The 20,742-nt window shown below is 42.1% G+C and overlaps 1 protein-coding gene across 1 annotated transcript; it reads left to right on the plus strand.

Annotated features, from left to right (window-relative positions):
* Positions 1–1,037: 1,037 nt before the first annotated feature.
* On the plus strand, positions 1,038–19,020 carry LOC106566234 (calcium/calmodulin-dependent protein kinase kinase 2). Its single transcript, XM_014134123.2, is given in 18 exon segments — positions 1,038–1,624; positions 3,287–3,879; positions 4,440–4,487; positions 9,225–9,278; positions 9,876–9,927; positions 11,632–11,765; positions 11,950–11,986; positions 12,152–12,173; positions 12,574–12,665; positions 13,351–13,550; positions 13,675–13,728; positions 13,915–13,988; positions 14,082–14,169; positions 14,354–14,398; positions 14,400–14,486; positions 17,042–17,154; positions 17,785–17,838; positions 18,616–19,020. Coding segments are annotated over 17 exon segments (1,752 nt in total). The 5' UTR covers positions 1,038–1,624; positions 3,287–3,354; the 3' UTR covers positions 18,689–19,020.
* The last annotated feature ends 1,722 nt before the right edge of the window (positions 19,021–20,742 follow it).

Genomic DNA, 20,742 nt, shown 5'->3' on the forward strand with positions numbered 1-20,742 from the left:
ATGACAAATGTAAATCTGACCACAACACTTTCACCAGTTGGCCTCTGAATCATTCACATGTTCATTGGCAAACTTCAGACGGGCATGTATATGTGCTTTCTTGAGCAGGGGGACCTTGCGGGCGCTGCAGGATTTCAGTCCTTCACGGTGTAGTGTGTTACCAATTGTTTTCTTGGTGACTATGGTCCCAGCTGCCTTGAGATCATTGACAAGATCCTCCCGTGTAGTTCTGGGCTGATTCCTCACCGTTCTCATGATCATTGCAACTCCACGAGGTGAGATCTTGCATGGAGCCCCAAGCCGAGGGATATTGACATTTCTTTTGTGTTTCTTCCATTTGCGAATAATCGCACCAAATGTTGTCACCTTCTCACCAAGCTGCTTGGCGATGGTCTTGTAGCCCATTCCAGCCTTGTGTGGGTCTACAATCTTGTCCCTGACATCCTGGGAGAGCTCTTTGGTCTTGGCCATAGTGGAGAGTTTGGAATCTGATTGATTGCTTCTGTGGACAGTTGTCTTTTATACAGGTAACAAGCTGCAGTTAGGAGCACTCCCTTTAAGAGTGTGCTCCTAATCTCAGCTCGTTACCTGTATAGAAGACACCTGGGAGCCAGAAATCTTTCTGATTGAGAGGGGGTCAAATACTTATTTCCCTCATTAAAATGCAAATCAATTTATAACATTTTTGACATGCGTTTTTCTCTATTTTTGTTATTCTGTTTCTCACTGTTCAAATAAACCTAACATAAAAATTATAGACTGATCCTTTCTTTGTCAGTGGGCAAACAAAATCAACAGGGGATCAGATATGTTATATATTACACACATACACAAGTATGTGGACACCCCTTCAAATGAGTGGATTTGGCTATTTCAGCGCCACCTGTTAATGACAGGTTTATAGAATTGAACACAGCCATGCAATCTCCTTAGACAATCATTGGCAGTGGAATTGGCCTTACCGAAGAGCTCGGTGACTTTCAACGAGCTGTGCCAGTTAACTGTTATTGTGAGGTGGAAACGTCTTGGAGCAGCAACTGCTCAGCCACGAAGTGGTAGGCCACACACGCTCACAGAACGCGAGTGCTGAAGCAGTGTACAAATCAGTTGTCCTCGGTTGCAACACTCACTACCGAGTAACAAACTGCCTCAAAGTAACGTCGGTACAATAACTTCATCGGGAGTTTCATGAAATGGGTTTCCACTAAATGTTCGACCAGCAGTTGTCTACATACTTTTGGTCATGTAGTGTGTATCGTTTTTGTACCACACGGTGGAGCCAGAAATCATCAAGGCTATATTCTCCTATGCCAAGAAAGGGCAATTCCATGGCAAGTTTGTTTCAGTTATGCTCCGAAAAGCTATTTTCTTTTGTGAATCTTCAGGAGGAAATAATACAACCGTTTGTTTGAGAGGGTCCATCACCCCACAGCATTTCACCCACCGGCCACACGGTGTCTGCCCAACTGCATTGGTCCGTCAGGATTTTTGCTAACTATCACAACGATACCCCCGTTTTGTTTCTCTATGTAGCTAACCGGCAACATCAGCGATACTTCATACCTCAAGTGGCTAGCGCGCGGAACACCATTAACGTTAGTTGACAGTTGCACTTTATGACAAGGTAAGTTTTGTGCGACGATTAGCTAGTAAGTATTTCTACCACCCATCACGTTAGGGGTCGAAGGATTGTTTTTGTGAAGCGCGAGCGCCGCTTTTTCCCCAACATATTTCTGTCTGGTGAAGCTAACTAAGTTGGCTAGCTCTACAACCAAATACAACGATACGTGGGAAATCTGTCAAGGTGTATTGAAAATGTAACGTTTTAATATCGCTTTTATAAATAAGCATTTAGCTAAAACATGACCTTATTTAGCAATAAATAGCCTAAACAATAGCTAAACTATTTTAAATTGTAATCTTCTTTTAGGGTTAGCAAACCAGCCATTAGCTATTAACTATAACGTTAGCTATGTAACATATCCTGTACAGCAGTAACGTTTGCTGTTGTGAATGTGAACCTTGCATGGTTCTCTGTTTTGTCTGTTGGTGTGTGCATGTACAGGTTATAAGCATCTTCCTCAGAATGAGCCACCTGGGTACTGAATTGTGGGCTTGCAGAATAACGTTGACATTTAATGCAAATTACTTCCCATTCAATTGTCAACAGACCATATCGATAAGTCATAGGCACTAAGTACACATCATGATATCAAACTTGCCAAGTGTTTGCTTGCAACAACTGTTTGGTCAAGTATATTTGAAATAGGGCTAATGGGTTCCCAGATGTTTAGCCGTCAATCCCATTGAGTCCACTGCATAAATATTACAGTAGTTACATCAGCTATAGTCTGCTTGAGAGAGGAGACTCCTCTTGCCATTCACAGGGGCTTATCTGGTCTCGGGCTATAGATCAGTGACAGGGTTGATCTGTTAATGATGTTGAGAATACTCCTCTGCTACAGATGGCCCTGTGTGAGTGGTGTTGTCCTCAGATTGAGGGAGTTTTATGAATAGAGAAAATGTGAAAGAGTGTTGAAAAAGAGTCAAGGAGAGAGCAAAATAAATCTACTCCAAGACTGGTGGTAAAGAGAGAGGGATGGATAGGAGAAAGGGGGCCACCTGGAGGGGGCTTCTCTTCCCTCACACATTTTCCTCATTGTGATCTTGACTTGGGGACGAGTGTTTATCTTATTCTGGCTGCTTTGATTTTCTTTATCTATGTGGCACACTCAGCTCCCACACCCCTGAAAGGCAGAGTCAACATCAGAACACATAATGGCTAAGATTGGGGGGGGGTACTTGAGATAGAGGTAAACAACCTTGGTTGGCTAGAATAGATAACCAAACCCCTTATGGAGGCTTCAATGAGTCCAACTGTTCAGAGATGTTGTTTCTGATTCCAGCCATATTTGGAGTTGTTAGCACATGGAGAAACTGTATGCTAGTAACGTCGTAGCCTAGCCTAAGTTCATACAGCTGTAGGTTGATTGGTTCTCAAGTTATGAACTTGCTCTGTGTTAGCATAATTTTACTAGGATTTGTTTGTTGGCACCTCAACTAATTTTGAGTTGAAAGAGCTAAAAAGTTGTTGCAGGTTGGAGTTCCAGGGGGGTCTGGCTCATCTTGCTATTTTGCCCATGAACAAGGTCAGGACCTAGGCTCTATGTCTGTCTACAGACCTGTGTTGTAACTGATAGCCTAAATGTCAGACATTGTTTTTTTCATCCTTCAAGTTCTCTGTGTTGAAAGGTGAAATATCATTTTATTGTGTGTTTTCTCTTAGCTGTCTGCTGTTCTGAGGTAGACCACTGATGGAGCAGCGGCCAATAGGCTCTGGGGACAGTCTACGTCATGTTTCCGTGTGTTTCCTCCTGGCCCTCTGCTGAGCCCCCGTCGCCCTGTGGCCATGCCCCTCTGCCCACACACACTCACACACAGCCCCTGCTCTGCAGCGGCCCTGCCCCAACAATGAACCCTCACCCCCACCCTGTCCCAGACTACATGGAGTCCCTCATCGTGGTGACCGAGTACGAGCCCAAGGGGGGTGAGGAGGTGGAGGACATGGACAGCTCCGAGACCGGCGCACCCCTCTTCAGAACCCCCTCCTGCGGCCAGCTGTCCCACGCTGTGGGCCGCCCCGTGGCCCTGTTCCCCATTCCCCAGGAGCACCGGGGAAGACTAAACCTGTCGGACAGGAAGCTGTCCCTGCAGGAGCGCTCCCAGACGGCCTCGTCTCCCTGCAGCTCCCCAGGGCTCAACGGCCGCTTCATCTACCCCTCGCTGCCCTACTCGCCCATCACCTCGCCCCACTCCTCCCCCCGGCTGCCCCGTAGGCCCACCGTGGAGTCTCACCGCGTCTCCATCACTGACCTGCAGGTAGGCTACGGCCTTTTACCCTCCCACTTGGTGTTTTTAATAAAAACACAATTTTTGTGTTAGCCAAATTCTATGAACACACATCAGCTGAACATGTGCATTTGTCCCCAGTGGTAAATGAAGCAGCATACTGATATAAAGGTTGAGTCTATGTGAAGGTAAGGTCCATGGTCTCATTAGATGCTAGCTCACTCCCCATTAGATCTCAGAAGCATAGTCCAGTAGACCCCATGTAGAGATGGGCTGTGTCCCAAATAGCACTCTATGGTCTCTAGCTAGGTTGTTACCCTGCTCATTGAACACTTCTACACTTGACTGGATATAAACTAGCAGATCCCATTACTGATGGTTTGTACAGACTTCAATTTTGAATGTTTAGTCATGCTGACTTTTGGTAGTTTGTTTTCCAAGGTTATCCATAATGAAGGTTGTGTTGGTAAGCACATTGCTTTTACATGGATTGTTGGTTCTGCTAATGCTATACTTAATGTGATGATTGTTGCAGACCAAGAAAAATGCATTAGTCAGCCAATTTTCTTTTTTTTCTCACTCTCTCAAAGGACTGTGTGCAGCTCAACCAGTACAAGCTCAAAGATGAAATCGGAAAGGTACTGTCGTTGCTCTTCAAAGCACTTCAGATTCAGATAAACTTTATTATACCACCAGGGGGAAATTCATTTGGTCATGTGCTTAAAAAGACGGTACATAAAACATGAAAACGCAGAAACTACACAATAGAATTCATTAAAATTGCCATACTGAAGCTACACATTTAAAGTGAAAGTGCAATATGCTGTATACTCACGGAACCAACAGACTATCTGTTGGTATTGGTCTTTTTTTGTATTTTATTAGGATCCCCATTAGCTATTGTAAAAGCAGTAGCTACTCTTCCTGGGGTCCACGCAAAACATGAAACATAATACAGAATGACATAATACAGAACATCAATAGACAAGAACACCTCAAGGACAGAACTACATAAAAAAAAAAAAAAAAATGGCACACACAGCCTACATATCAATGCATACACACAAAAACTATCTAGGTCAAATAGGGGAGAGGCGTTGTGCCGCGAGGTGTTGCTTTATCTGTTTTTTGAAACCATGTTTTTTGTTTATTTGAGTAATATGAGATGGAATGAAATTCCATGCAATAAGGGCTCTATATAATACTGTACGCTTTCTTGAATTTGTTCTGGATTTGGGAACTGTGAAAAGACCCCTGGTGGCATCTCTGGTGGGATAAGTGTGTGTGTCAGATCTGTGTGTAAGTTGACTATGCAAACAATTTGGGATTTTCAACACATTAATGTTTCTTATAAAAAGAAGTGATGCAGTCACTCTCTCCTCAACTCTTATCCAAGAGAGACTGGCATGCATAGTATTTATATCAGCCCTCTGATTACAATTAAGAGCAAAACGTGCCTCTGTTCTGGGCCAGCTGCAGCTTAACTAGGTATTTCCTTGTAGCACTGGACCACATGACTGGACAATAATCAAGATTAGACAAAACTAGAGCCTGCAGAACATGGTTTTTGGAGTGTGGTGTCAAAAAAGCAGAGCATCTCTTTATTATGGCCAGACCTCTCCCCATCTTTACAACCATTGAATCTATATGTTTTGACCATGACAGTTTACAATCTAAGGTAACACCAAGTAATTTAGTCTCCTCAACTTGTTCAACAGCCACACAATTCATTACCAGATTCAGCTGAGGTCTAGAATTTAAGGAATGATTTGTACAAAATACAATGCTCTTAGTTTTAGAGATGTTCAGGACCAATGTATTACTGGCCACCCATTCCAAAACAGACTGCAACTCTTTGTTAAGGGTTTCAGTGACTTCGTTAGCTGTGGTTGCTGATGCGTATATGGTTGAATCATCAGCATACATGGACACACATGCTTTGTTTAATGCCAGTGGCAAGTCATTGGTAAAAATAGAAATGAGTAGAGGGCCTAGAGATGTGCCCTGCGGTACACCACACTTTACATATTTGACATTAGAGAAGCTTCCATTAAAGAAAACCCTTTGAGTTCCATTAGATAGATTTGCTCTGAAGCCACAATATGGCAGAGGTTGAAAAGCCGTAACACACATGTTTTTTCAACAACAGGTTATGGTCAATAGTATCAAAGGCTGCACTGAAATCTAACAATACATCTCCCACAATCTTCTTACTATCAATTTCTTTCAACCAAGCATCAGTCATTTGTGTCAGTGCAGTACATGTTGAGTGCCCTTCTCTATAAGCATGTTAAAAGTCTGTTGTTAATTTGTTTACAGTGATATAACATTGTATTTGGTCAAACACAATTTTTTCCAACAGTTTGCTAAGAGCTGGCAGCAAGCTTATAGGTCTGCTATTAGAACCAGTAAAGGCCGCTTTACCGCTCTTGGGGAACGGAGTTACTTTGGCTTCTCTCCAGGCCTGAGGACAAAGACATTCCTCTAGACTCAGATTAAAGATATGACAGATAGGATTGGCTATAGAGTCAGCTACCATCTTCAGTAGCTTTCCATCTAAGTTGTCAATGCCAGGAGGTTTGTCATTATTGATCGATAACAATCATTTTTCTGCCTCTCCCATACTAACTTTACAAAACTAAATCTTGCAATGCTTTTCTTGAATTTTTTTTATGCATGAATACAGTTGCTCACTGTTCGTTGTTGGCATTTCCTGCCTAAGTTGGCCCACTTTGCCAATGAAATAATCATTAAAATAATTGGCAACATCAAAACATTTTGTGATGAATAAGCCATCTGATTCAATGAAAGATGGAGTTGAATTTGTCTTTCTGCCCATAATTTCATTTAAAGTACTAAAGTTTTTTTCCATCATTCTTTATATACAAATATTTTTAACATCATCCATATAAGAATCACAGCAAAATCTTTTGTATGATCTCGTATATACTATTTTAGGCCCAGCTGTTGGAACTTTGGCTTTCCTGGATTTAGCCACTATATTGTGATCACTGCATCCAATGGGTACGGATACAGCTTTAGAACAAAGTTCTACAGTAATAGTAAACATGTGATCGATACGTGTGGATGATCTTGTTCCTGTAGTGTTTGTGAACACCCTGGTAGGTTGATTAGTAACCTGAACCAGATTACAGGCACTGGTTACAGTAAGAAGCTTCCTCTTGAGCGGACAGCTTGATGAAAAACCAGTCAATATTCAGGCCCCCAAGAAAGTAGACCTCTCTGTTTACATCACATACTGTACAGTATCAAGAATTTCCCACATATTATTTAGATACTGACTGTTAGCACTTGGTGACCTATAGCAACACCCCAAAAGAAAAGGCTTTAGATGTGCCAAGTGAACCTGCAACCACAACACTTCAATACCACTTGACATAAGATCTTCTCTAAGTATTACATGGATATGGCTCTGAATATGTATGTATGTATGTATGTATGTATGTATGTATGTATGTATGTATGTATGTATGTATGTATACACAGCAACACCTCCCCCATAAGCATTTCTGTCTCTTCTATAAATGTTATATCCTTGTATTGCTACTGCTGTATCATCAAATAAATTATACAAGTGAGTCTCAGAAATGGCTAATATATGAATGTTATCTGATGTTAGCAAGTTATTAATTTGATGAACCTTATTTCTAAGGCTACATATATTAATATGGGCTATTTTCAGCCCTTTCCTGGGTAGCTTATCAGATATAGACATAATACTGAAAAGAGCAAGCAAAGCAAGAGAAAAAATATACATTCAGAAGTCCATTAATCTCTGTGTGTGTGTGTGTGTGGGTGGGTGCGTGCACGTGCTGCGGGGTTGAAGCTACGAACCCATAGGCTTGGCTCTCTCATCCCTTCCAGGCTTCTGGGAGGGAGGGTGGACAATGAGCCTGTCGTAGCGGATGTAAGCAATGTCCCCATGCGCTCTGGCAGCTTTCATGGCTGGGATCAGTTCTTTCCTCTTCTGGTGCTCAGCTTCAGGATAGTCATTGAGGAAGATATGCATTCCTTTCAAGTTCTTGGCTCTTTCCAGAACAGCTACCTTGTCCTTGAACCTCAGGAACTTGACCACTATCAGCCTGGGCTTTCACCTTGGCCGGTGGTATGTTTTCCAGTCCTGTGGGCGCGCTCCACCTTAAACGTCCTGTGGTCCATCTTCAATTTCTCAGAGATCATTTCCCTCACTTTGTCCTCCGACGCCCTCCAGGTCTCGTGGAGATTCTGCAATTCCGTCCACAACCATGTTGTTCTGCCTTGATTGTCCCTCGAGATAAATCAGATTATCTGTCATTTTTATCATGGATTCACACACAGAACTGATGTCCTCTCTCAATGACTTTCAGATTACTGTCATCTTGCCGTTCTCCTGTTTCAACTCATCGAGCTGACCCTGGGAGAACTGCAAACTGATCTTAGTGGCTTTTGGAATAAGAGTCCCCATTTCTTTCCGTTTTGATTTTATTTTGAAGAAGTCCCCATTCCTCTATCTATTTCCCACTGCATGTTAAAAATATGGAGGATCATTAAGGGGGCAGTTGCCATCATTCTCAGTTCTCCTTGCCAGCCTTGTCCTCATTTCAAATTCCCTGAAAATCCATAGCCCAGGGAGAGTTAGAGGAGGATGAGAGGCTGGTATAAATAGCCCTAGTCTTCTGTCCTCTCCTTGAGTAGTGTGCATGGCACTGAGTGGGTCTGTTCTGTTCTGTGTGGAGTAGTAGACAATGGGAGCCTGTCAGGATGAAGTTGGAGAGAGTTGTGTCCTGCTATCACCTCATCTCTAGTCTGGGATGGGCTTCCTGCTGTAGCCCCAATCTGTTCTCCCAGCTGGGACCTGCACGTGTGTGTGAAGGAATAGACTTTCCAACTAATTTGACTAAGCTCTGTATATGTGTGTGGGTAGAGAAGCTTGATAGACAAACTAGATTGTGTTGCACAAATCTAAGCTGTGGGTGGGTAGATTTGAATTGGACTGTTGATTTTGAAGCTGCTCCTCATTGAGTACTCAGTCCATACATTTTACATTTTAGTAATTTAGCAGACACTCTTATCCAGAGCGACTTACAGTAGTGAATGCATACATTTAATTTAATTTCATGCATTTTTTTTGTGCTGGCCTCCCGTGGGAATCGAACCCACAACCCTGGCGTTGCACACACCATGCTGGCGTTGCACACACCATGCTGGCGTTGCACACACCATGCTCTACCAACTGAGCCACATACATTTCCGATGGGTCAACTTGGGATAGCTATTCTGTGTGTGCGTGCATCCGTGTTTGTAGTTTTTATTTGTGTGGATGATTGACAGCTGCTGAATTTCACACTCTAACTGTTCTCCTGTTCTCTGACAAGGGCTCATATGGTGTTGTCAAGCTGGCCTACAATGAAGACGACAACACCTACTATGTGAGTCCTGCTGGCCACCATGCACACACACACACACTCTCTCGCACTGTCATCATTAGGACTGATCGCTATGAAGTGTTGTCACGATACCATTATCGCCATACTCAGAGGTATCATGGCAAAGAAACAAAACATGAAGCGGACCAAATTGTCTTGAGGAAAACAGCCCTAATGTTAGAAACAAGCAACCTTATGTTGTCACGCAGATCACATGTTTATTTTCCAAGCTATATTACACAATATGTTACATACAGTATTTTTTTTTTTTTAAAGGACCAAAAAGTTTAGTCTGCTTTGTGTTTACCTTTTTGTCATGTAAAACCCGGTATTGTAGTATCGCGATACTGTTATCATGATAACCCTATCGCTATGAGGTGTGACAGTATGTGAAGCATAACAGAGGCAATTGGTTGTTCTGTAATTCTGTAATGTGTTTCTTGTATTGTGTAAAAGTAGGGTAATGTTTCACATCTACTCCTTCCTCTATCCAGAGACGCATTTAACTACACTCCTTTTTACTGTACCTCTCTCCATACTTTGATATCAGACTTCTCTCCTCCCTCCCTCCCTCTCCTTCTCTCTCCTCCCCTCCTCCAGGCAATGAAAGTGCTGTCCAAGAAGAGGCTGATGAGGCAGGCAGGTTTCCCACGTAAGTACAGAGCCTAGGGCAGATAGTCAATCCATCAGGGAGTACATAGCCTAGTGCTTGGACGATTAACGCAAAATTACCGACATTGCCTTCCTCTTACCGAAGCATTTTCCGTACGTGAGTAATTTTCTGTGATTTTACTACACAACGTTCATGTACATTGTTCTAAAACCTATGCATTATGTTGATTCCTGCTTTGAAAGTATCTGCCTGGAAAGATGCAGAGCAGCAGGTGCAACCCAGGGTGTCAATAACACTTCGAAATTTGACGTTTAAGCAACTTAGAAATGTAACGTTTGGAGAAAGGTGGATAAACATCAGAATCGGAAGCCAAATTGGTAAAACCATGAGATCTTGTTGTACATCAAGTAGCCTAGGCCTAGCGCTGGAAAGTTTTTGTAGGACATTAGCCTACATTTACTGATAGATTCATTAATTAGCCTACATGGCTATATAGCAACAATATCATATGTAGAGTTAGCATTTGAGTTCCCACGTCCTCAAATGGTGAATAATATAGCCTATAGTGCAGTATGCACAAAGAGGTACCATAAGCCACCTCCAACGTAGTTTTAGAGAATTTGGCAGTACATCCAACCGGCCTCACAACCGCAGACCATGGGTAACCATGCCAGCCCAGGACCTCCACATCCGGCTTCTTCACCTGTGGGATCGTCTGAGACCAACGACCCTAGCACAAACTGTCAGAAACCTTCTCAGGGAAACTCATCTGTGTGTACATTGTCCTCACCAGGTTCTTGACCTGACTGCAGATCAGCGTCGTAAACTGACTTTACTGGGCAAATGCTCACCTTTGATGGCTACTGGCACGCTGGAGAAGTGTGCTCTTTACAGATTAATCCCAGTTTCAGCTGTACCGGGCAGATGGCAGACAACATGTATGGCATCGTGTGGGCAAGCGGTTTGCTGATGTGAACTTTGTGAACAAAGTACCCCATGATGGCGGTGGGGTTATGCTATGGGCAGGCATAAGATACGGACAACAAACACAATTGCATTTTATCTATGGCTATTTGAATGCACGTAGATAGTGTGACGAGATCCTGAGGCCCATTGTCGTGCCATTCATCCGCTGCCATCCCCTCATGTTTCAGCGTTATAATGCACGGCCCAAGTCGCAAGGATTTGTACACAATTCCTGGAAGCTGAAAATGGCCCAGTTCTTCCAAGACCTGCATACTCACCAGACATGTCACCCATTGAGCCCGTTTGGGATGCCCTGGATCGACGTGTATGACAGTGTGTTTCAGTTCCCGACAATATGCAGCAACTTCACACAGCCATTGAAGAGTGGTACAACATTACACAGGCCACAATCAACAGCCTGATCAAGTCTATGCGAAGATGTGACGCGCTGCATGAAGCAAATGGTGGTCACACCAGATACTGACTGGTTTTCTGATCTACGCCCCACCTTTTTTTTAAGGTGTCTGATGCATATCTGTGAAATCCATAAATTAGGGCCTAATGAATTTATTTAAATTGACTGATTTCGTTATATGAACTGTAATTGTAAAATCTTTGAAATTGTTTCATGTTGCGTTTTATATTTTGGTTCAGTGTAGTTACATTTATCACAATTTGACTTTTTGTCCATATCTCCCGGCTCTACTAGCTAGTACACTACTTTGGGATTCTGCTGCAGTAGGCCACTACACTCTCTTTGCTCCTGTCCACCTGCAGGGAGACCGCCCCCCCGCGGCGCCAAAGCAGCCCCTGAAGGCCCCCCTCAGCCCAAAGGACCCCTGGAACGGGTCTACCAGGAGATTGCCATCCTGAAAAAGCTGGACCATCCCAATGTAGTGAAACTGGTAGAGGTGAGGCTCTTCAATTTGGATGGCGTTGGTCCTCTTAACTCAAGCTCTTTGTGTACTGTCAATACAGTATCATTGAGACTGCGTAGTCTGCACTGTCCTCGACCCTGTCAGTGATTGCAAGTTTACTTGTGTTTACCACAGACTGCTAGTAGTGTTCCTCTCACCTGCTTTCTTCTCCTGCCAGGTTCTGGATGACCCTGGTGAGGACCATCTGTACATGGGTAAGATTGGCCTGATTCTCTCTCTGCCTGGCAATCCGCATGCGCACACACACGTCCCACTCACGTCCTAATCAGACCTACACACAAGTTAAATTATTTCCCAAAGCTATTATAAATAGCGTTGTTGATGTTGTAGTAATGATGGCATCTTTGTTCTGTTCACAGTGTTTGAGCTAGTCAAACAGGGGTAAGTAAACATTTTTTTACTGTAATCATTACAAGCTGGAACAAGCCCATTCTCTGAAGCACTGACATAGGGCCCTATAAAATATATATATCTTTTTTTGCCTGATTCCCAAAATTCGGTTCTCTTTCCAGGTTTCAGTTTTTCCCAGTTTTCATGTTCAATATATTTAGTTGATTTCATGTTCAATACATTTAGTTGATTTCATGTTCAATACATTTAGTTGATTCTCTAGTATACTCAATAAAAAATTTTAACATTGTTGAATTCTGTTTAATGTCTGGATAGCATGATTCCGTCTGCGTTCTCTGCATCGCAGATTTTACAGTGCCCTACTGTAACGCTCTCTCTGTGTGTGTGTGTCTGTGTGTCTGTCTGTCTGTGGGTATATTTACTTGCGTAGGGCTGTGATGGAGGAGATGCCCACGGACAAGCCGCTGAATGAAGACCAGGCACGGTTCTACTTCCAAGATCTGCTCAGGGGGATTGAGTTCTGTGAGTGGGTTCTCTTCTCTAATCTCAGAACTGTCTGTTCTCTACCTCTCTTTAGACGCCCACTGCCTCCTTTCCCCGACGCACATCATCTCAGCGGCTTTTAGAGGCATTATTGTACTCAAACAGGACCTTATTCCCTATACAGTGCACTACTTTTGACCAGAGACTTTACATTACATTTTCTTTTGACCAGAGCTCTGGTCAAAGTAGTGCGCTATATAGGGAAAATTGGTCCGTTTGGGACGCACCCCAAGACTTACCACTAGCTCTAGTCTACCAGAGCAGTACAGACAGAGATGTGGAAGGAGGGAGATGCACTGTATGGGCACTAGAAGCAGCACTCAAAACCTCTCTCCCTTATACTACTTAGTCAACCTCCCTTCACTAACAGACAAGGTAAGAATCCTTATGTACCTGTATCATCAGGATGTATTATACTAAGGCATGTGTGTAACAGATTGAGATCGTACAAAAGAAATTCACTCATAGCTTGAAATGTTGCTAATTGCGGCATTAAATCAGATCCTTTTCAGTGGCGCAAATGGTTAGTATGCTGTCAAGCAGGTGTTCACAGGTGTTTGCGAGCAGAGAGTACCTAGTTCGAGCCATGGACAAGGACAGTGAAGGAAGCGATACTGTTAGCAGCACAGTGACGCCGGTTACATGTGTTGTTGTGGTTTTCCAGTGCATTACCAGAGGATCATCCACCGGGACATCAAGCCCTCTAACCTCCTAGTTGGGGAGGACGGTCATATTAAGATCGCTGACTTTGGGGTCAGTAACCAGTTTGAGGGGGAAGACGCCCTTCTGACAAGCACGGTGGGCACGCCCGCCTTCCTCGCCCCAGAGACCCTCTCCGAGACCAGGAAGAACTTCTCTGGCAAGGTGAATGTCACCCCTTGGAGGGCTCTTTGGAAATTAAATATTTTCCTCTGGAATTCCCATAGGGCAACTCGTATGGGACAATTGAATGATATGGGTTTAAGTCAATTTCTGTTTCTTCTTGTAGGCATTGGATATTTGGGCCATGGGAGTGACGCTCTATTGTTTCGTGTTTGGAGTGGTAAACCGCTAACCTCTTTCCTTAACTGTGATGCACATATAACCTCACAATCCACATCGTATAATGCAAGGTCAGGTTTAACACTGATACTGAACAGTTTAACGTTTACATTTTGATACATCATTGTTCACCTAACATGTTCACTTTTGCCAACTGAGTTGACTGTAATTTTACTAACATCAACAGTGTCCCTTTATGGATGAACGCATCCTTAGTCTTCATCAGAAGATCAAGACCCAGCCAGTGGAGCTGCCAGAGCAGTGAGTACTCCATTCAACTCTACTGGGAGTAATATGATCCATTCCAAATGGATGACCATAAGCATAAGTCTTCTTCTTGTTGTGGTCCTACAGTGCAGACATATCTGACGATCTGAAAGACCTGCTACTGAAGATGCTGGACAAGAATCCAGAGAGCAGGATATCAATACCACAGATTAAGGTTTGCTTCTTTGTGTGTGTGTGTGTGTGTGTGTGTGTGTGTGTGTGTGTGTGTGTGTGTGTGTGTGTGTGTGTGTGTCGAAGTAAGTAATCTCAAGCAATGTTTCAGAAATCCATTATTTTATTCTGGATGAATACATTTGTGTGTTTACATGATGTTGAGATTGTCTCTCTGCTCCTTCCAGGTGCACCCGTGGGTGACGAGGCACGGAGCGGAACCCCTCCCCTCTGGAGGATGATAACTGCTGCATGCTGATTGAGGTGACCGAGGAGGAGGTGGAGAACTCTGTCAAACACATCCCCAGTCTGGCCACTGTGGTGAGTGGTGGGAGGAGGACACACACAGGTCACACTGCCCTGCCTTTAACACTGGATTAAACATGATAGCACTGGATTAATGGCTCAGAACTCACACCCAGGCTCCTTTTACAGCAGGGACTTTCTTACTGTCCTGGGACATGAGGTCATACTTTGCAGTTCACAAAAGATACCTTGTTACGAATGTTCATTTATTGGTTTAATATGTTAAATTTCCTTTCAGCTCTTTGATTATTTCATCTACCTTACTGTCATACAGTTTGGTAATTAAACGGTTGTGACCAAAGAAGTTATAGAGTAATTATGGCATGAGTGCAACTTGATATGAAGTGTTGCTAAATATCTAACTAATAAAATACTTTGTTTGAACTATAATCAAGAAAAGTGAAAGTAGGACTATGGACAATGAATGATCTGCTCATAGCCACCCTGTGACGTGTTTCATTCTTACCTCTATGGTATAGCCCTTTCGAAAAGCCCAGGACATAATACAGTCTGAAATCTGATGTTGTCCCCCTAAAAAACCACTGACACAATACAATATCACTCAGAGTAGAGGTCGACCGACTATGATTTTTCAACGCCGATACTGATTATTGGATGACCAAAAAAAGCCGATACTGATTAATCGTCCGAATTTTTTTATTTTTTTTTAATTTTTTTTTTTTATTTATTTTAATTTTTTTTATTATTTTTTTTTTTAAAGAGGAAAAAAAACATTTAAAAAAAGATATATAATAAAAATATATATATTTTTTTATATATTCTAATTTTTTTTTTTAATGTATTTGTAATAATGACAATTACAACAATACTGAATGAACACTTATTTTAACTTAATATAATACATCAATAAAATCAACTTAGCCTCTAATAAATAATGAAACATGTTCAATTTGGTTTAAATAATGCAAAAACAAAGTGTTGGAGAAGAAAGTAAAAGTGCAATATGTGCCATGTAAAAAAGCTAACGTTTAAGTTCCTTGCTCAGAACATGAGAACATATGAAAACTGGTGGTTCCTTTTAACATGAGTCTTCAATATTCCCAGGTAAGAAGTTTTAGGTTGTAGTTATTATAGGAATTCTAGGACTATTTCTCTCTCTACCATTTGTATTTCATATACCTTTTGACTATTGGATGTTCTTATAGGCACTTTAGTATTGCCAGTGTAACAGTCCCTCTCCTCGCCCCTACCTGGGCTCGAACCAGGAACACATCGACAACAGCCACCCTCGAAGCATCGTTACCCATCGCTCCACAAAAGCCCTTGCAGAGCAAGGGGAACAACTACTCCAAGTCTCAGAGCGAGTGACGTTTGAAACGCTATTAGTGCGCGGCTTGAAGTCATAAACAGCTCAATGCTTGAAGCACAGCGAAGAGCTGCTGGCAAACGCACAAAAGTGCTGTTTGAATGAATGCTTACGAGCCTGCTGCTGCCTACCATCCCCCAGTCAGACTGCTATATCAAATCATAGACTTAATTATAATATAATAACACACAGAAATACGAGCCTTTGGTCATTAATATGGTTGAATCCGGAAGCTATCATTTAAAAAAAAAAAATATTCTTTCAGTGAAATACGGAACCGTTCCTTATTTTATCTAACGGATGGCATCCCTAAGTCTAAATATTGCTGTTACATTGTACAACCTTCAATGTTATGTCATAATTATGTACAATTCTGGCAAATTAATTACGGTCTTTGTTAGGAATAAATGGACTTCACACAGTTCGCAACGAGCCAGGCGGCCCAAACTGCTGCATATACCCTGACTGCTTGCACGGAACGCAAGAGAAGTGACACAATTTCCCTAGTTATAAGAAATTCATGTTAGCAGGCAATATTAACTAAATATGCAGGTTTAAAAAATATATACTTGTGTATTGATTTTAAAGAAAGCATTGATGTTTATGGTTAGGTACACATTGGTGCAACGACAGTGCTTTTTTCACAAATGCGCTTCTTAAATCAGCACCTTTATGGCGAAGTAGGCTGTGATTCGATGAGAAATTAACAGGCACCGCATCGATTTAAATGCAACGCTAGATAAACTAGTAATATCATCAACCATGTGTAGTTAACTAGTGATTATGTTAAGATTTGATTGGTTTTTTTATAAGATAAGTTTAATGCTAGCTAGCAACTTACCTTGGCTTCTTGCTACCCTCGCGTAACAGGTAGTCAGCCTGCCACGCAGGCTCCTCGTGGAGTGCAATGTAAGGCAGGTGGTTAGAGCGTTGGACTAGTAACCGGAAGGTTGCAAAAACGAATCCCAGAGCTGACGTATAAATCTGTCGTTCTGCCCCTGAACAATGCAGTTAACCCACCGTTCCTAGGCCGTCATTGAAAATAAGAATGTGTTCTTAACTGACTTGTCTAGTTAAATAAAGGTGTAAAAAAAAAACCCCGGCCACAATCGGTGTCCAAAAATACCGATTACCGATTGTTATGAGAACTTGAAATCGGCCCTAATTAATCAGCCATTCCGATTAATCGGTCGATCTCTAACTCAGAGTTGTGTGGTCAGATCACTGATGTCTGTGTCTGTAGATCCTGGTGAGGACCATGCTGAGGAAGCGCTCCTTTGGGAACCCCTTTGACTGGGGCCGTCAGAGGACCGAGGACAGAATCACCAGTCTGTCTGCACCGGGACACATGCTCACGTAAGTCCCCCTCTTAGGCCTTTTACACTGCTCTCTAGTCAGTGGATGAAAAGTATTTTATAAGCAGTTAGGGTTGCAAAATTTCGTTAACTTTACCCAAATTCCCCGTTTTCCAGAAATCATGGTTGGAGGATTCTGGATTTTCTGCTTTTTCTGGAAAATCTGGGAATTTGGGGAAAGTTACCAGAATTTTGCAACTCTAAAAGCAGCAGGGTTGGGGGCAATTCCATTTCAATCCTGTCTATTCAGGAAGTAAACCAAATTCCAATTCCAAGTGTTCCTCACTGAAAAGCATTGAAGAGAATTGGAATTTCAATGTACTTCTTGAATGGACTGGAATTGAAAATTAATTCCCCCTAACTCTAAAAAAAGCAGTTGATGGTTTTTAACAATTGTCATGTAGCTTCATATAACTCTGGAGAAGCTCTGCTAGGGACTTTTTTGTACATGGGCAACATTCCTAACTAATCTGATCTTGCAAAATGATGCTCCTTTTTATTCTTATTCAATAGAAGTAGGATGTCACATAGAGGGTTAAGATTTCTTCTCTCCCTGCGCGACCAATGATATGCTTGCCGGCACTTGCTGTGGCAGCCTTTTAATCTGTCTCCCCCCTCTCCTGCCCACCAGCAAAGGGAGAGCGGGCAATGTGAGATACTGCTACATTCATAGTAACCAAAGAAGGTAAAGGACTATGGGCCTGCCACGGCCTTGCCTGCCTATCTATCTCAGTACTATTTAAGTGATATGAAACACACTTAAGTCCATAGGCATGAATGGTGTTAGTTTGTCAAGTGCTCCTGTGTAACAGTTTAACATGGAGTCAATTAAATAATTATAGCCAATACACAGGGGTACTTGAAGCCATGTCTGGGAACCTGTTGCTGATCCCCAACTGCACTAGTATCTGTTATGAAGTGGGGTTGCCTACTACCGAGTGCAAATGTAGGTGTTTTTGGCCAAGTGTGTACTGTACAGCAATGAGCACAAACCGTCAACTTAGAATCTCATTGTCTAAACTCTGATTGTAATGAACTTCATAACATGATCAAGGTCAACCAGCCTGACTGAATCCTTGGCCAAGCACTACAGAATTGTAGCCTAAACACTTTGCCTGTGAAAACCTTGAATTAAATTTGACCAAAGTATCTGGTAAAAATAAAAATACATGGGTTACTGATTCCTCTGCATGCAGCACAACAATACCCTCCTCCCTCGCCCAAGGACATACCAGTGAACTATTTTCATGTTTTTGTTTTGTGTGTGTCTGACCTGAATGTTCAACTAACAGCTTGCTAAGTTCCCTCTGCTTGCTCTCTCCAGTTATGTAACAAGTAAATGGTTCCACTGAGTTTCCCAGCTAAACTGAGGTTAACTAACCATCTCTGCAGTGATAGAATTGACACAGGTACTTAGCACTGATGGCTGTATTGAATTCTGATCCTCTGATCTGTTTCCTAGGAAACAAGAGAGCATGGAGGGCATGAGAAGTATGGACCTGCCCTTCGTGGGAGAAGATGAGGCTCTTTCCTGATGCTGTGTGGTTTTTAAGCGCGAGGGTTGGGGCATGCTAACGACTCGACTTGCAGTCCGCCCTCAAGCCCACCCTTCACTCACTGCTTTATCTTGTGGCGGACATCAATGTTTTTTTTTTTAGGTGGACGGGACTGTTGGAAGAGCTCCAGGACTTGTATAGAGATGTGACTGGAGCCTGGACACCCTTCTGGGGGAAGCTCCCTCATTGTCACTCACTAACCCCTTGTCTGTAATGCATGCTCATGTTTCTAGTCATAGCATGCTCTGTCTCAGGCTTCTGATGTACAGGTCTGTTAGCCTAGGTACCTGTGTTTCTCCACCATTTGAAAAGGCTCTCACGTTTACTGCAGGGGTATGGGGGCGGGAGGGAGGGCGGGAGGGAGGGAGGGGGTGTTTGTGGATGGGTGTACATTTCAAAGGATGACTCCTGGCCCCCACATTTCAGCAGAGCAGAGTACTTGACTATTTATGGTTGTCTGTACCACTCATCAATGTGGACAGTTTAGGAACATTCATGTTTTCAGTGGAAACCTGTATAGGAGAGGTTTATTGAGATGAAAAAGGTTTACTACATTCATAGTATGGATTTGTGTCTGATTTCTCAATGCAAACATTGTAGAAGCGACATAAGTTGCACATTAATAGAATTAGTTGTTGCTGCACAATCTATTTGTTTTATTAATTAAGTCCTCACTAATGATTCATTGTAAAATGTCTCCCAGTTACTACAACTGGTAAAGAGCTTTTGAAAACCTAATGAAACTAAATGTTTCTAATATATGTGTTTAGCAAAGGGGATGATAGTGTTGAAGCTGAAATCGAAATCACGTTTGTTTCTTTTTATATGCTAATAGATTTACAGATCTCATTTTCAGAACACCAAAAATAAAATGGTTATCATATTTTGTAAAGTAATAGCATTCATAGAGAAACAAACCCCTATTAAACAAGTGCATTGCAATGTCATTGTGAAATTGTATCAGTTACTGGCTCTTACAAATTAATTTTAATACCAAGCATAAAGCCTAGTGCGGCTGCAGACCTCTTGTACAATCTATGCATGACATATCTCTTATGGAAATGCTGGAATTAGTTTGACATGGATAAAGATGTCATCAGATATGGTAAGATACAAACGAGATGGTAGAACTTCGACATTGCCAGTAGAGTGCAATCTTTTTAAATTCTCCGCTTTTTTCTACATTTTTAGATGAGACCAAAGCGGTTGAATAATCTCCCCAGTTCTCTAGTGGCATGTGTTTTTAACCTCGCCCTTTTTACATATAGTTAGACAATGTTGGTGTACAGATCACTTCAGTCACTGAAGATGTTTATGATTCCATAAGATATTATTGAAACAACATTAATTCAACAATGAATGCTTCCACATAGTGATTATTTCAGCACCAAAGTGTCATTTTCTTGCATGTCACTGCTGTATGTGAAAACACTGAATTGTATGTTGTGTTTTTTAAGACTTACTATGCACTCTGTTGCAATGCTGGACCCTCTCAGTCAGCCTGTCATGTATGCTGTGTTGTTAGATGGTATCTGAGTGAGGAGGTCTCTGTATAGCTGACCACTTACAGTGTCTTCAGAAAGTATTCATACCTCTTGACTTGTTCCACATTTTGTTGTGTTACAGCTGGAATTAAAAATGAATTAAATAGTTTTTTTCTCACCCATTTACACACAAAATGTAAGCAAATGTATTGAAAATGAAGTACAGAAATAGCTCATTAACATAAGTATTCACACCCTTCAGTCAATGCATGTTAGAATCACCTTTGGCAGTGATTATGACTGAGTCTTTCTGGGTAAGCATCTAAGCTTTGCACACCTGGATTGTAATATTGGCCCATTATTCTTTACAAAAATGTTCAAGCTCTTTCGTATTTGTTGTTGATCATTGCTAGACAACCATTTTCATGTTTTACCATAGATTTTCAAGCAGGTTTAAGTCACAACTGTAAAAATTCACTGTCTTCTTGATAAGCAGCTCCAGTGTAGATTTGGCCTTGTGTTTTAGGTTATTGACCTACTGAAAGGTGA

Source organism: Salmo salar, chromosome ssa01 (genome assembly GCF_905237065.1).
Source record: "Salmo salar chromosome ssa01, Ssal_v3.1, whole genome shotgun sequence".
NCBI lineage: Eukaryota > Metazoa > Chordata > Actinopteri > Salmoniformes > Salmonidae > Salmo > Salmo salar.